The sequence below is a fragment of the Nannobrachium achirus genome, assembly GCF_963921795.1.
Source record: "Nannobrachium achirus genome assembly, chromosome: 10".
NCBI classification, from domain to species: Eukaryota; Metazoa; Chordata; class Actinopteri; order Myctophiformes; family Myctophidae; genus Nannobrachium; species Nannobrachium achirus.
The window spans coordinates 33721389-33738900 of NC_137819.1; the positions used below are offsets into that span (position 1 = coordinate 33721389).

The 17512-nt window shown below is 42.9% G+C and overlaps 3 protein-coding genes across 3 annotated transcripts; 1 reads left to right on the forward strand and 2 right to left on the reverse strand.

The window, feature by feature from the left end:
- Positions 1-1233: 1233 nt before the first annotated feature.
- On the reverse strand, positions 1234-2223 carry LOC308292974 (beta-1,3-galactosyltransferase 2-like; the record flags this gene model as incomplete). The annotated part of the gene is made up of 1 exon (XM_080735400.1): positions 1234-2223. The coding sequence occupies one exon, from the start codon at positions 2221-2223 to the stop codon at positions 1234-1236; it is 990 nt and encodes a 329-aa protein (XP_080591526.1).
- A 1764-nt stretch (positions 2224-3987) lies between these two features.
- LOC308292975 (vacuolar-sorting protein SNF8-like) lies at positions 3988-4749 on the reverse strand (the record flags this gene model as incomplete). Its single annotated transcript, XM_080735401.1, has 1 exon — positions 3988-4749. One exon carries the CDS (start codon positions 4747-4749, stop codon positions 3988-3990), a length of 762 nt encoding a protein of 253 aa, XP_080591527.1.
- A 6049-nt stretch (positions 4750-10798) lies between these two features.
- LOC308292976 (cathepsin K-like) lies at positions 10799-15504 on the forward strand (the record flags this gene model as incomplete). The annotated part of the gene is made up of 7 exons (XM_080735402.1): positions 10799-10918; positions 11143-11265; positions 11454-11612; positions 13359-13583; positions 13782-13947; positions 15059-15164; positions 15408-15504. 7 exons carry the CDS (start codon positions 10799-10801, stop codon positions 15502-15504), a joined length of 996 nt encoding a protein of 331 aa, XP_080591528.1.
- Between the last annotated feature and the right edge of the window lie 2008 nt (positions 15505-17512).

Genomic DNA, 17512 nt, shown 5'->3' on the forward strand with positions numbered 1-17512 from the left:
CTGCAAGGCTGTCTGAGGCTAGCACGCCAATCCCCCGTTTCCATGGAGCTGACGCGGGGTATGCTGGGAAATTGAGTTCTATTGACTCATAGCCTATGTTACCTTTTCAAGCCCTGCATGTCTGTGACTGTGAGTGACCTCCCAAAATAATCATAATTATGCGAACTGGAGACCCCCCACCCTGACAACTTCAAGCTGCCTGGAAAGTAGGTGTTATTGAAAAGGTCTTAAAAGTCATATTTGTGGGCTCGCCGAAGGCGAGAACACTATGTTATCCTCATTATTTATAGAGTGAGTCCCGCAGCATATTTCTGCCGCAGACAGTTGGCATTTTCTGCCGCAGACAGTAGAAAGGCAGAGCCACTAGCCAATGAGGTGGCAAGGTTGTATTTGAGTTCCGTCGCAGACAGTATAAAGGCAGAGCCCTTAGCCAATGAGGTGTGGAACATCTGGGAGTGGTGTTAGCTGGGGTATTGGTTGAGCTTCACATGACAATTAACACCTCACCTCACCTCACCTTTTGGGGGGAAATATATAATGAGTTCTGCCGTATATTTTTGCCACATATTCCTAATATGTCGATATGATATGATGTCACAATGACATCAAAATGTATGGCCTACTTGTACTTGTAGGCCATACTTGGAAGTTGGCACCTCGACAGAGTGCATTTCTATTTAAATTTAGTTTTCATTCAAAACAACCTTTTTTTGGGAGATACCGCCATACTGCCATACCGTCAGTAAACAGTGACTTATTACCGCGATAACTAAAAACATCCATACCGCCCAAGCCCTATTTGGCGTGTTTTCTTTTCTGGTTAGTTTAGTATTATTATTTTGTTTTGGTAGTTTATGGGAGTCTGGTGGGACGACGGTCACATAGTGACTGGCTCACCAGACTCCCCACTTTTGGCTGGCCCATCCTTTTGTTTTGTTTTGTTAGGATTTAGTTAGGTCTCAGTTTTGGTCCATTTTTATTTTGTTTTCTACCGTCCTGGTATTAGTCTTGTTGTGTACAAGAATAAAGAAACATTTAACTTGTGATGTAAATGTAAAATACCGGTACATTTCTATGCATTTTGAGACCTGACTTTTGTCCTATGGCTACAGTGTTCGAACCAAGGTTAGTGGCCGTAACAGTCGTTGCTGTCAGACAGAAACTCCAAACCTCTCATCTCCACGTTTTTACTTTTTTTGTATTTTTTCGTAAATGAATGCCCTGCTTGACTGATCACACCACAGAGTCTACACAGGTCCCGCTGGTCCCACTGGGTCCTGCTGCAGTCGGTCGGGTCCAGACGTCCAGCATGTCGTTGGGAGACACCCCGTGGGAGGCGACCAGGTGACTGTACCTGTAGTACGACCAAGGCACTCGGTACATGTTGAACTCGTTTGGCAGGGCCGGAGTGGGCTCCACCCCCAGCTCGGCCAGGCGCATGCCAACATGCACATCCTCGAATCTGAAGCTGGGAACACTCAGAGAGGCGTTGTAGATCTTCGCCGCCAGGTCTCCAGACAACACGTAAGCGCCCCCGGAGAGAAAGGTGGGGTACGTGTGGCCGGGGTACTCTTCTTCGGACACGTACCACTTGTTGGTCATGTCTCGGAACGGCCCGCTGCCCCTGTGGATGTTGCCCGTGATGAAGTTCTCCACCCCGGGCTTCAGTCTGAGCAGCTTGTCGACGAGGTACTTGGTGTTAATGAACACGTCTCCATCGGTCTTCAGGACGAAGCTGGCCCGCGGGCAACGCATGGTCACCCAATTCAGGCCCATCAGTGTCTTCAAGGTGAGATTGTAATAGCTGTCCTGGAAGTCCTGCTGAATAATATCGTGGTGTCTCATGCTCTCTGACTCCAGGGCATCCTGCTGCTCGGCCGTCTTCACACCCCCTAGCAGGAACAGCCGGACCACTGGCTGCCTGCTCGGGGGGAGGAGCTCTAGGCTTTCATTGGCCCAAGACCGTCTTATGGCCTCTCGGCGGTCGATCTGATCAGCCTTGACGGTTATCAGCTGCACCAGGAACGGTGCTTCCTTTCCGTCAGGACATTTGTCTGCCTCATCGATGATATAACGGTACGTGGTGTAAGGGCCATTCAGGCCACCGTCCTCATCAGGTGGGCCTGGTTCGTACACCGCCTTTGCCCCGGCGATGGCCAAGTAGGCCAGGAGCGAGAGGAGTAAAGAGGACAGCTTATAGTGCTGTAGTTTTCTGCACCGCATAGTGAGCCTGAGCAACACTTCTGGTTGAACCGCAGGTCACGCTGTCAAGGTTGATGACCTTTCCAAATTCCAAAGGGGTGGCTTAATTAGATGGATCTGGATATTGCTGAGAGATATATTACTTACTGACCTTTTGAGGAAACTCACAAGGTTTAATGCATAGACCCCTTTTAAACTTGTCGTGACGAGTGTGTCTTATCATCCTGATGACGTCACAATGAGTCGACCATATTAGGGCTGCAACTTCATTATTTCCGTTATTCTATTCTTTTGTTTGATAAAAGTTAGGGCTCAAAATGTACTCTTTTTACTTGGTGGCACCTGTGCTGCCACTTTATACAATGTAGGAGCACCAGAAGAAACTAGACTGCACTCTGTCGAAGTGCCAAATTGTGCCTTGTGCACTCATAGCCGAATGTGGCTGGTAATTCACATCACGTTCCGAAGAAAGCGACAAGTACGACCAGCAGAGCGCACAAGTAGGGTCATGAGTGCTGTCTGTATGTGGGTAAGTGACCTGATATGTACAGTATCACCAACCTGTTGGTTGGTGGTGACGTTACTGAGAACACTGCTCCCTCATTGGCTAAAGGCCCAACCTTTGTACTGTCAGCCACATACCCACATACTGTGCAGCAAGTACAGAGTCTTCAACGGGGGTCCGGGACCCACAGGGGGTCCTCCAAATCTTTGAGTGATAGAAACTTGTTTCTCCTTTTTGCCAGACCCATGAAATGGGTAGGCCTACATAAGCAAATGTCGGTCTGTCCCTTTTCTATATAAAGGGTATATATGATGATGACATGATGATGACATGCCTACAAAAGGCATGATGTCATAAATGATGATGACAGACAGGGGGTCTGGCACAACCAGGTTGACCTGGTCTAGTTTATATGCATGCACTTGAACCCTAGTGTCATAACTTTAGCCAAAGATAGCAGATCTACAAGCTCACAACGCCACGCGCTGTGAAGCGTTGTGAGCTTGTAGATCTGCTATTTTTGGCAAAGAGGTTTGGTGTAGAGGGGAAAAAGAGCAGACTAAGTACCGAGTGAAAGGTCAATTTTATTAATTATTGACAGTTCAAGTGGTTAAATATCTATACATGACTGTTCTGTCAAACGATGAAACTATATGGAATCTATGATAAGGTAGTGGGGGTCCCTGCTTCATCTGCTTCAAGGACTAAGGGGTCCTTGGCCTGAAAACATTGAAGACCCCTGCTGTACAGACAGTACTCATCAACCTACTTGCGCGCTCTGCTAGGCAAAATGTAAGGAGCACCAATAGCCTATCTTCAGCCAATCAGACATCACGATACCTTTGATATCATGATGTCATCCTTTTCCCCCTCTATGATTGGCTCCCCATTAGAGTCAACCAAAACCACCCTTTCAATTTCCAATTGCATTCTTTCTAATTATTATAATTAGGGAACCAGTCAGTGCAACACATCAATAGTTCAGAGTATGGGAAGGCATTGTTGACTCCCCATGGCTTAAAGGATAGGGTGACTGCCCATAATCTGACATCTCATTAGTCATACATTGGTTAGGGTTAGGGTTAGAATTCACCAGTGTCAGATAAGGGGATGTCGGACCAATTCCATGGCACCGATAGCCAGTGAGAGGAAGTCACTAATAGTGCAGGCAGCGACTGTGGAAAAGGGTTAATGTGTTTTAAAAAAGGATATAAAAATGCTCATTCTGCCCGCAACATTAATCTCCCTCCAACTAATCTTCCCATACAGTCCAAAGACTCTTAAGTCTCTTCTGGTGTGACATCATGGGACGTCAGTTCAGAGAAGAGAGCAGGCAGCCAGTACTGTGGTTCTCCGTCAGCCTGAGAATCCAGCCAAGCCAAGCCCTCTTTCAGCAGGTGTCCCAGGACGTGACAAGCCCGCTCTCTCTCCCACTTCAGATTGTTTGTGATCTCACTCACTGTAACGTAGCCCTTCCCCTCAGCCAGCTGTAGAGCTACGGTGTGGTCCATATTGAGCTCTGCTGGGACGGACTGCACCAGATACGAGCCTCCGACGGGGATCATCTCAAAGCTGTTGCCCAAGACCTTCAGCTTCTTTATGGCTCTCACCAAGTCGTCTTGGCTGACGTCCTGAACATATTTCCCCCTGCCCTTAAGAACCATGTGATGGAGTTCGCTCAGTGTAATGAGGCCTCCGGTTCTGTGTTTCAGGGCGAGGCACACTTCAATGATCTGCACACCCAGCTCATAGTAGAAGTCCCCGACGCCAAGCATCTCTGACCAAAAGCCTTTGCCAGAGGCAAGTGGGTCGACACCGATGGTGGCACACATTTCCTGAAATTGGACCCGAAACTGTGAGTTCTTGCGGATCTCTTGTTTGTGCTTGCTGGCAAATTCCTCCAGGTGAGACTTGAAGGTTTCCAGCTGTTTAGACATCTGAACAATCTGATCCTCGGCAAGAACACTTCCTCTTTCCTTATACTTGGCCTCTGCTAGTTGCTTTTTGGCAATAGCCCCTGCACCAACACCTCTCCGGTGCATCTGTTACTGTTGTCTGGTTACACACAATACTTGAGAGGGGCGTTCAGTGGCGGGCAAATCCCCGCTAATAGGTATACCCCAATGACAATACCTACCCGTATGTGAAAATCATCTTACACTGTATGTGTAAAATGAACAAACCAAGAAATTGAAAAAAGAGCCTTATAAAGATTGTTCGTGATGTAGTGTGATGTCACTACCAATGCCCATATATGGTGTTTTGATTGAAGACTTTATTAGAAGTTTGCATAGGAAAAGGTACAGTTTCATGACGGTACAGTTCACTGGTACAAGGTCTACTAAAAGGCGATCCTAGAAAAGACTAAGCTTATTTTCACAGGAAACCATTAAAGTATCTCATATAACATTGAATGACAGACGAATAGAACACAGTACTATGCAGTAGATATAGTCAGAAAAAAAAAAGAAAGAACAAGAAACAGTAAAGCAAACAGAAAGTATATACAAAGAAGGGGGGAGGGTAGGGCTGGGCTGGGCTAGGTTTGTATTTATTCCCAGTTGCGGACGGCTGCTGCCTGTAAGTGGTTTTTCAGGGCGATTTGAATATATTGTCAGCACAATATATCATGAACATCTAATTGTCCCCAAATTGGAATCACATGTTAAGAGGCCTCTATAGGGTGCGCCTCGAAAAGTGCCCTCTGCCCTTAGGTGCCCACAAACGTTGCTGAATTCACACCAGCAGACGCTGGCACATTATGACTGAGCATCGAGTTTCAATGCAAAGTCTATGGAGACAAGTGTCTCTACCTGTTTCCCACAACATCAAGATGCTCAACAACAAAAAGCATAGTGAGAGCCAGTTGTGAAAACTAATGCACAGAGCATTCAACCAATTAGATTGAGATAGTGCTGTGTTCTGAATAGGTGTTGCGTAAGGTAATAGGCATAGGCTATTAGTGTACATTTGATACCACAGAAAAAGACTATACTACGGTACCAGAAGTAGTGCAGTTTTACTTAAAACTAGGAGTTTGATTAAATGAATAAAGATTGAGCAAATACATGTGCTACTCACTTTTTCCCAGGAGGGGGTGTAATCTGTCACATTTTGTTCACACAATTCACACAAAGAATTCAGAAATTATGTTGGCCAACATATTTATATACAGCAGCTCTAGGGATTTCTTTTTTGTAATTATTATATCTTAAATCTGCACCTCTGCCAGTCTGCCTACAGTAGGCTATATAAATGTCTGTTGAAATTCGTCATAAATCATTTGTGATGAATAACAGAATAATACATTATTTGTTATTTTGACCACTTGCCACTTCCTTAAAATAAATGCTTTTATGGTATTAGAAAACAGACATGTTCAGGTTACTAAACAGGAAACACATTACACAGATAACATTATAAGTAAGACAAAGAAACGTATAACAGTTGTCTCTCTTTTTTCTATTTGAAACATCATCATCTTAATCTTGACATCATTTTCAGCGCCAAGGCTTGTTATAGCGCCACCAGGAGGAAGATACAAGTATGGAGATACAGGGTTTCTGCCCGACAAGGACGATATAAGTAATTATTTTATCATGTCAAATCTGAAATGACTGTTCAGCAGCAAAAACAATGTATGGTGAAGAAAGAGAACTTGCAAAGACACTTCAGGACAAGAAGTGTTTTGAAGAAAACTCAAAATGGCAGAAAGGTTTGTCAGGTGGAAATGGGCGTGGCCTATTTAACAGTTGCTAAATAATAGAAGAGTATAGCTGCACACTTGTAGCTGCCGATGCAAATCTTATTGTGGCATCAGAGACAGAAAGTTATACGTTTTGGGCTACTAATTGCGTCATGATCCAAGGAATCCAGGGGAAAAAAGTTTGTATGTACGACCTTCGATTCAAGGGTCAAAATGTGAAGCGCCCTGTCATAGCGCCACAATGATGTTACTGATTACTGATGACACTCCTTGTAAAGACTGTGTGCAAATGACACACCACTTTTGTGTTTCATTTCCTGAAAATGAAAAAAAGAAGAGAAAAAAAAACAGAACAAACAAACACTTAGATGTGGTAATACCTTCAAACTGTCTTGCCAGGACAAGAGACCACAACCCACTTGATCACAGCAAGGTATGTAGGGTAGACAAACCTCATCCCATTTGCAGCAATACTGTATATTTAATTAACGAAGGGGCAATCAATGATGCTGTTGTCAGGGAAGTTCTAGCACAAGTGAAAGTTTAGTCAAAGAGATATACTGTACAGTGTAGATCTACAGTGTAGATAAAACATCATGCTGAACTACATATTTTTAAGAAGGGACCAGAATATACTTTTACTTAAGATGAACATACAATAAGACAAATAAATTGTTGTTTTATTTCATGACCTTGCTGCTCTGGCTTTTGCCATGTATTGCCCTCAAAATGTTTGGTCACTGTGCACTTTACTATATGTTGGAAATGACATTCACATGACCAATGAAATCACAGAGCACCAGAGAAATGCAAAGAAAGCTTTTTGCAGCCTATCAGTAATCATTCACATTGCGTGAAATTGTGTGACTATTTCCAACATAGCAAAGTTTGTAGTGTTAATTTAACTATGAAAGTGTACAAATGAGTCCCCAGTCCTTGCTTTGCAGTTTACAGAATAGCAAATTTAATTGTTTATTGCTTTGATTTGGCTAAAATTGGAATAAATAATCCCTGGAATGGCTAATCTTTAACCAAAATGTTAGAAAGCACTATGGCTCGTTTCCATTGTGGTTTCATCAAAACATTTAAAGACATACAATAATATACAGTACAAAATATGCAAAAACATCAAACAAACGAGTAGTAATAAAAAATACAAATATATACAGTAAACAGTTGGGGGTGGGGGGCATACGCATTTCTGGTGATAATCTTGGACTTTTTACAGGGGCCAGTTACAAATTGCAGCCACCTGTAAGCGTTCTTTTAGAGACGTTCTTTTATGACTGTTGGGAGGGATTCCACATTTTGGTGGAATAGCAGTAGCCTAGAGTGAATTGAACCCCTTGTTTGAGCCAATTCTGCGTTGAATGTGATTTGTGGAGCTTCCTGGTGTTGTGCTTGTGAACGTTTTTGATGTAGTTTGACAGGTCCAGGCCCATTGCACGTTTTCTGTACTCTGTACTCTGTCCTCTACCCTGAGCCATCCCACCCTAACATAATGAGCAGGGGTTAGATGAGTTGTAGGTGTGAGGCCAAGTAGTAGCATGACCAGTTTGTTTTGGGATGTCTGAGTCTGAAGCCTTGCTTTTAAGGCCTTTGTGGTGCAATGGTACCATGAGGTGCATGAACAAGATTTTATTTAACACTTGTCAAATGTTAAATCTGGAAAATATTAGTCATTACCATGCAATAGGCTACCTATGATAAAGTGACAGAGCAATCAGTAATGCAAGAAGCTGACAGAATTCTGTTTATTTAACTAAACTAGCCCTTACCCGTTCAAAGATATGAGCTCCGAAATGATGTGCAGTGTGTGGGTTATGGGATGTGCACTGTGCACACAGTATATGAGGGATGGAAAGTAACTTTAACTTGTGCTTGCATGATAATATGTAGGAGCATCAATGTAAGAAATACCTGTTTCGTTTAATGGCTATAGATACTGTGTACCGATCTGCATGATTTTTGGACAACATCTGTAACAGGGCCAGACAGCCCGCCCGCCCACCCGCCTGCACACACACACACACACACACACACACACACACACACACACACACACACACACACACACACACTGTGACACACACACACACACACACACACACACACACACACACACACACACACACACACACACACACACACACACACACACACACACACACACACACACACAAACACACACACACACACACACACACACACACACACACACACACACACACACACACACAGAGCTGGTTAAACATGTTGCCTCATGCTAGATGCAGAATAGATATAGATACACCATAAAAATGCTAATATACTGTACAGCATATGATTTGTGAAAGTGACAAACGGGCTTCACAGTTATGTCAGGTGTGTTCATATGCTAATGGTGATGCGATTTCAGATCAATTGCTCCAGCCACTGAGGAGAAACGCTGTGACAGACAGACACTCACTCAGACAGACACTCACTCACTCAGACAGACAGACAGACATTCGGAAAATTATATGTTTGATTATGGCCATGCCAAGATTCTACCCAAATACAGCTAAATTAAATGTCGCTCCCCGCAACTTCGTTGCAGTCTGGTCAACAAGAGGAACAAATCATAGAAAGCTTGATTGATTGATTGAAGAATGTATTTGAAGTTTGCATAGGAAAAGGTACATGACAGTACAGTTCACTAGTAGAAGGTCAACTAAAAGGATAGGCCCCAAGAAAACCCCAAAAAAGGGAAAAGCTCAGCAGAAGGCTATGTCCATCGCCCGACTAAAGGGAACAAAAAAGTGACGCCTTACTCAAGCTTCTCTACCAAACCCCCCGAAACAGCCGTATTTACGGTATACCATGTTGATTACATCTGACAAACCAAATATGGTATTACTTCCCCAAGAGTTGAAACATTTCGGCTGCCAATCCTAATATGGTTTTACTTGCATTATGGTAAAAAAATAAAATAAAAAAAAAGCAACCGGTCATGTGACCAAAGAAAACCGAAAAGATTGTCAAGTAGCAAGTTATTGTCTCAAAAGGAAGTCGTGGTGGTGGCTGACACAGCATCGAGGAGCAGAGATAGCATCACCAGCAGGCTGTTGATTTCCTTTCCAACGTTGGTTTCTATTCTTCAGAAGAGCGGGTGGCTCAGCAAGGCCGCTCCGCCACTCCGGGTCAACCGTGCCCGGGGATTGACAAGGCCATGTCTTAGCCTAACCACGTCACAGCCAATCAAATCAATAGTTCTTCAAACAACACTCGGACATGTTAGGACAAAAGAACACAATCATTTGAGAGTAAAGTAAAGTAAGCCTTGCAGAGCCATGAGGGCCAAAGGGCAGGAGCCTATCTCCCGTTTCTGTAGTGTGAGGCAGCTTGATGTACAAGCACACTAGCCTGGCGGGGCCCGACGTCATCTGCGTTCACTCACTCATTCCTTCCACAGTATAACGTCTGGACTTCCGTTGATTGGCAGCGAGTATACCGATTATTCTCTGATCGGGGCCAATCAGTGACTGCTTCCGCACTATGCTTCCGCACAACAAACGTAGTCTTCCTGACAACAAGTGAAAAGATTTCCCTGATTGGTCCATGTGTAGACGGTGACGTAGATGCATGCTGCAGGCTGCAGCATTTTCAAAACAACAATGGCTGCCCTCGCGATGCAAAAAGTGTAACAGTTAACGCTCTAACCATAAAACAACCAATAAGTGCAGTTATTTCAGAGTTGGAATCAATTACAACAATTAAAAAGCAACACGGAGGATGCGCTAGTGGAGTTTATCGGCCGAAAAGACGTGTTTGTTTGCCGTTCTTCCGACTGGCTGAGAGATGGTGATTGGTTAGAGGAGTCTGTCTGTCAAGGCAAGTACTCCCGCCCACTTTTCAAGCTGCCAATAGGCCAAAGGCCAGACGTTATACTGTGGAAGGAATGAACACAGATAACGTCGGGCCCCGCCAGGCTACAAGCACACTCCCTGGACATGACGCTAGTATGTCGCAGAGACTTACCCCCAATCTAACCCTTGGTGCTGAGTACCAAGCAGGGAGGCACTGGGTCTTTGGTATGACTCGAACCCCAACCTGCCAGTCTCAGTGTGGACACTCTAACCACAAGGACACTGAACTGGTCCATCATTTGAAGAGTTGCTGTGTATTGTTTGGAGTTGCTGTCATCCATGATATAGGATCCTTTCATTTAGAGTTGTGATTCGCATTGACAGTGTTATGTTTTCAGATTGGTAACGGTATCACTGATGAATTACATTACATTATAATCTTTGTAGTTCATGTTTATGGTGGACTTCTCAAAATCGCCAGAGCAAAATCAAAACCATATTCAATAATATGACACCATAATTATTGTGACCACCAGTGTCATTTGTGTCATTTTCAGTATGCACATCTTGGTAGCTGTACTGCTTTTGACCGTTCCTGTTCTCAGTCAGATGTTCTCTGACTTAAATGAACAATGGGAAGATTGGAAATTCAAGTATCAGAAGAATTTCCAGGATCAGGTAAGATATTCAATTAAATACTTTACATTTTGTCTCTCACATGCATACTCTTACAAAGGTGACACCTGTGCTCCATGAATGAAAACAAATCAAACCTAGGCCTATATGAAATATAATATACCATGTCAATCTTTGAAGGACCCAATTATACTCAACGTTTCACATCTATTTCACATCCACCCGAGTGTGAGGTGACAGTGAAAAGTTGTGTGTGCTTGTTTCAGGATGAGATGGCCTACAGGAGAATGGTTTGGGAGAAGAACCTGAAGCTGATAGTGAGACACAACCAGGGGGCCTCAGCAGGACTGCACACCTTCACCATGGGACTCAACCACCTGGCTGACATGGTACTCTCATATACCTATAGGTTTCATTTTCAGATAGACCTCACAAATGCATTGCACATTGCGTCATTGTATGGCTATCACACGCATACTGTAAGTTAAACATACGATTAACTGGATGAATAGAATGACAGATATCCAACAAACAGTATAACATAGATGTATTTACCGCCTTTATTTCGTCTATCAAGACAACAGAGGAGTTCAACACAAAGATGAATTGTTTGATGCCAGAAGACCATAATGATTTAAAAAACGCAACCTTCCTGCAAGACAGTGGCTCAACAGGATCATTGCCTCAGGAAGTGGACTGGAGGGAGAGTGGCCGGGTCAGCCCAGTCAGAGACCAGGTACGTTGTGAGATAATGAGATACGCTATTGAGCTACACTGTAAAATCCTGAGAGTTGTATGTATACATTTTGCAGTGCATTAGTGACTATACACTCTGAGCCAGTGAGTCTCAACTGGTTTTGTACCGAGACCCAAATCCAGCAGGGGCGAGCTCCCAGAGTGTCCACGACCGCAGACGCGTCCTCCCCCCACACTGGGAGATCGCCCTTCCTCCCCAAATGTTGCATTTTCCCTTGAAGGGAGGACCAAAAATATTGAATAACACAACATTACTAATTTTTGTCTACGACTCTGTCAAGATCCACTTGTAAAGTATTTGACTCCAGAGACAGTATTTAACTTCTTCACCTGCACATCAGAGTTATGGGGTTAACTCACATTAATGTATCTACATCCTGTGACTCTGGAGTTTGTCAACGGGTCCTAAGCCCTAAGCTAGATGCAGAATAGATATTCCAAGCCCCAAATTTAGAGTGAACATTTTTAACTATAATCTTTGCTTCTGGGGGTCCCTGGAAAAAAATATTTTGAGATGGGGGTCCGCGGCCAAATACATATCATTTTGTTGGTCCTTGACATGACAAAGTTTGAGAACTACTGATAGGGCCAAGGGCCTATAGGCCGATTCTACAAATGTCTTCTAAATCCTTTGAAAAAAATAATAAATACAAAAATTATGTTCCTATATCAGTGGTTCTCAAACTTTGTCATGTCAAGGACCCCTAAAATGAATGATGATTGGCCACGGACCCCCATCTCAAAATATTTTGTTCCAGGGACCCCCAGAAGCAAAAAGTTGAGTTAAAAATGTTCATTCATGGGTCTTGGAATATCTATTCTGCATCTAACTTAGGGCCTCAGACCCGTTGGCAAACGCCAGGTCGCGTCTCACGCTACCACTGTGAGCCAAATGTCTACAACAAACAAAATACAAACATCTGCTTGTGGAGGAAATGGAATACTGTAAAAATCACTGGAGCATAAACAAAACATTTGATTCAATACACAAGTATGCGATAACGTCTTGCTGCGCGGTCATTATGGCTTATATGGACACGACAGGCTGATAATTCCCCGAGGCGTTAGCCGAGGTGAATTATCAGCCTGAAGTGTCCATCCATATAAGCCATAATGACCAAGCAGCAAGACGTTATAGCACTTATTACCCGGCTAATAAATACAATTAATAATTTGACTAAAAACTAAAAACAAAACAAAATAAAGTATTTCCTTGTTTACACACCACTGAAAGTGCGTCGCCCCCAGCGCTACACGGGTGCTGATCAAATAGAATCCATTTTCTGTTACTGCGTCGTCTATTTCTCGCCTCAAATGTTTTTAAAAACATTCTTGAGAGCAATGTTTAGTTGTAAATGTCGCTGTGTGCTTGTTTACATGGCTGCCATTGTGGATACGGCACTAAATCAACGCAGTGCAGCCTGAATACAGCAGCTGCTCTGAGCCGCTGATTAGGCAGCGGTGAATTATAGAGCGGAGCGGTCGCTATACGCCGATAATTCACCGCTGATTTCAGCGCTCGACCAATCAGAATCAAGCATTCAACCAAGCCGGGTAATAAGCCATAACATTACACCACGGTGCATGGTCCAATTTCTGCACCCTCGAAACTAGTTGAGAAACTCTGCTCTAGGTCGGGTACCTGATGGAATCTGATGATGGTTCTGAAATGTCTCTCCCTGACCCTCTTCCTATTTTGTTTACACAAACAAACACAAATCCAAAGGGATTCTGTGGGTCCTGTTGGGCGTTCGCCGCAGTCGGGGCCCTTGAGGGCCAAATGAAGAGACCAACAAGTATTCTCATCCCGTTAAGCCCCCAAAACCTGATTGACTGCAGCACCAAGTATGGAAACGAAGGCTGCAAAAGTGGATTGATGTACAAAGCCTTCAACTACGTCATCTTCAACAGAGGCATCAACTCGGAGTGGTTTTACCCCTATGAACAAAAGGTTACAATATCTTCTTTGCATTATATTGTAAACAAAACATTTTGTTGACTTTAACGTAAGCGTGTAGCCAAAAGAAAATATATGTATGTACAGTATGATGATGTGCCACTTTTGATAGTGATTATGTAATTACAATGTAATCTGAGGAAAGTGTCAGACAGAGTAATTAATCTTGTTTGGATATTTCACTTGCCTAAGGTTGGGAATTGTAGCTATAACAAGAGTCGAAAGGCTGCAGATTGCTTTGGATACCGGTTCCTTCCTTCTGGCAATGAGATTCTTTTGAAATATGCTGTTGCAACGGTGGGGCCAGTCGCTGTGGGCATTAATAACCAGCCGGCGACTTTTCAGTTTTACAAAGGAGGTACGTTCGAGACACTATGAATGTTTACCATGAGTGCGGGCCAACCAGTGAGAGGCAGCTGCTGTGCTCATTGCCCATTTGTTTGCTGCATAACGCAGTATTCCTTCATAATGCAATATACAATACAAATTATAATTAATAATTAATAGAGCTGCTGAAGGAAAGAGGACAAGAACAAAAAACTGTCAACAAAACATGCCTGCATTTCATGCTGCATTTGCAGTATGGCGCCAAACATACCCACACCCCTGGACATGGGTGTTCTCTATCTGGTAGTAAATGTAAACAGAAAAAAGAAAAAAAAAAAACTCTGCCAGGCCGGTTGGCCAAAGTATGTTTTGCCCCTGTCTGTCTGTGTGTGTGTGTTTGAACAGAGTGGACACTTGTCTCTACTATTGCCATAATGGTAATGCTACAGGTACTGCTACAAGGTCATTGCAGATTTAAAGGTATATTCAGTGATTGTATTTCATTCAAATAAAAATATAATTGGTACATTTTCCATTCATTCTCCTCACTAGAATGTGTGCTGACCATATAAGGACTTCCACCATGGCCCGTGTTGCGAGCATAGCTAGATTCGGTTTTCAGAGGTGGCCAGCCAGTCCTCGACCAATCAGGGTAGAGTATGGCCGTAGATATGTTATGATGTTTAGTTGTGATGGTCAAAATAAAAGTTTTGAGAACCACAGTCGCTCTGAATTAAGAATGTCTGCTAAATGCCTATTGTAAACTACCGAACTCATAAAATGCCACAGTCTCGTAGGAAATCAGTATCATACATATCCTGAAGCTGGAGACGTAGGCCTACCGATATTCAGTGATAGGGTCTAAAGATCAAAACGAGAACATTATAATGGTGTAAAAAACCTATAAAAAACTAAAGATTTCCACGCTGTAAGGCCAGTAAGGGAAAAGATGACCCCCGGCCACTTTCATTATCACTGAATACACCTTTAACATGCTGATGTGACACAATGTTTATTCTCAAGGTCAGAGCATGTAGAGTAAATACAAGTGATGTTAGATGGTTTTAGAGGCACTGTGTTGATTTTGCTAATACACACCATCTTTGTTAATTAACCCTCAGCTGCATTTTGAACAATTGTAGGTGTATATGATGAGGAAGACTGCAACCCCCAGGACAGAACTCATGCTGTACTAGTGGTGGGCTATGGTACAGCCAACGGAACAGACTACTGGCTTGTGAAAAACAGGTGAAATAATTTACCATCTTAACGATAAAACATTTACCATCTCCTTATATAGATTTGTGCTCTAGAGCAACAGAGATTAAAAAAGATCTATAGAGGCCAGAGCCTTTAAAAGAACCAGTGAAATTATGTCCTCGAACTAGTCTGAACATATTCAGTGGAGAGAACGTTAACACAGTATTTTTTTGTCTATGTCTATGAGGTATTGATAATGACAAACATTCAAACTGAGTGTTCTGCTTCCAGCTGGGGTACTGGATGGGGTGAGGTCGGCTACATGCGAATCGCCAGGAACAAGAATATGTGTGGCATTGCCAACCATGCAGTCTACCCCATAGTGTGAGGTTGGATGACTGTTAACCCTGATTGTCTGTATAATTCTGCATTTATTTTCATGTACGGCAATGTATCAGGAGATAACCTCATGTCTGACCAGTCTCCAGTTCAGACAGCTTCTAATGCTATTGTTTTGAGCTTGCTTTTTCTCCCTACAGAGTACATTGTTGAAGGGCCCATATGGAAAGAATTAGATTCATACTCTGCAAGATTTCGAAAAGCCTTTGATCTCCTTTTTGAATGGTTGAAGTATGCTAAATCCTGTGGATGACCCGTATCGTGTGTAACTGGGGGCAGCACTTCATGGGAGGGAGAGAGGGAGGGGGAGGGGGGGGGGGTGTTGATTTTACTTTATTTGGTTTTGAATGTACACTTTTGGTTACTCAAAGCAGCCTTGGTTGTAAACAATTATGAGAAATGTACATTTACAATATTTGTTCCCTTTCACTGTAATGTATTTTCTTTTTTTGGTATGTGTATGTTTATTGTCTGATTTGAAAAATGTATATCTTTATGCGGTGCTTGACAATAAAAATATTTGAAACATATTGCATGGAGTACTCAGCCCCTCATAAAGTACTATAGATAAAATGGATGAACAGTTAAACACTTTAAAAATGTAAAACGTATTATGATGATGGTTTCTCCATGGTTGCTGCTTCAAAGTGAAGGCTAGGGCTGGGCAATGTGCGAAATCAAATATCACAATATTTTAGACAAAATACTTTGGTATCAATATTGTGACCATATCTTATTGTGATTCTGAACCAATTCATTTTCAGTGGAAACACTCTGAACTGGTTCAATATTAGACGGGAAAAAAGAACTGAACTGGTTCAACCCCGGAGGAAAAGGGGCCACGGTGTGTTTCTTTTATTTATTTATTTTCTATAAGGATTATGTTATAGCAGTAAAAGACGACACTTGCAACATCACAATAATAAATACAATGTCCCGACACAGTGCTTGCAAAGCAGGGCACTAAATGACCTGGTGACCTAAAATGAGTCAGTTAATGGAAAGCCTGAGGTCAAGAAATTTCACAGAAAAGGTAGTTAGAATCTCAAGAAGGGAAAGTGTCAACAATATGAGGAAACATGGCCTTTTAATGGCTTGCGTTTGCTCACTCATAAATGTTACAATGTTGGTTCTCAACTATTTTTGAGCTCTGGACCACTAGCATGTTTAGAGCTATCTTCAATAGCCACACCAAACCCACCTTTAACTAATCTTAGCCTACATATTCCCACCCAACACAACAGTGGTACCTGCATGTTCAGGGTGGTAGTCCCTGGTTCACAATCAGTTTGAAAACTCCTGATCTATGGCATTTGTGACTCTTAATATAAATGTCAGTAAGGTCAATAACATGTTGACATGATGGATGTGTGAAAGGCGTGTGCTTTACTGGAGAACTGTGGTTTTAACACTTCTGTATACTTAAAAGAGATAAGCGATGGGACCAAACCTACCCTATGTACCCTGACATTGTGGTCAGCTTAGTTTCCAGAAGCTGTTTGCATTACTTAGAAAAGCTGAGAAAAACATACAGGGTAGAACGCGTACACCGTACACAGTAACCAACTGTTGACCATTCTCTTCTCCCCCTTGATGATTTATTAATATATTGTAAACTTAAATACAGTATGTGAAATTTTTCAAGACTTTGTATACAGCTCTACATATATACAGTGATGTTTTCTCCAATGTGGCCAACAGTATGTCAGAAACACACACACACACACACACACACACACACACACACACACACACACACACACACACACACACACACACACACACGTCACCCGGTCGTCTCTCACTCGTAGTACTGCATTCGACTCTTCTCATTAAACTTGCTGAGTTTTCTCCAACTGAAAATGGCTGTCACATTGTTATCGTTTACGGGTGTTAACTGACAAAACTAAAATGATTGCGCTTCCTCTTTCCACGCATGCAAGCACACACACACACACACACACACACACACACACACACACACACACACACACACA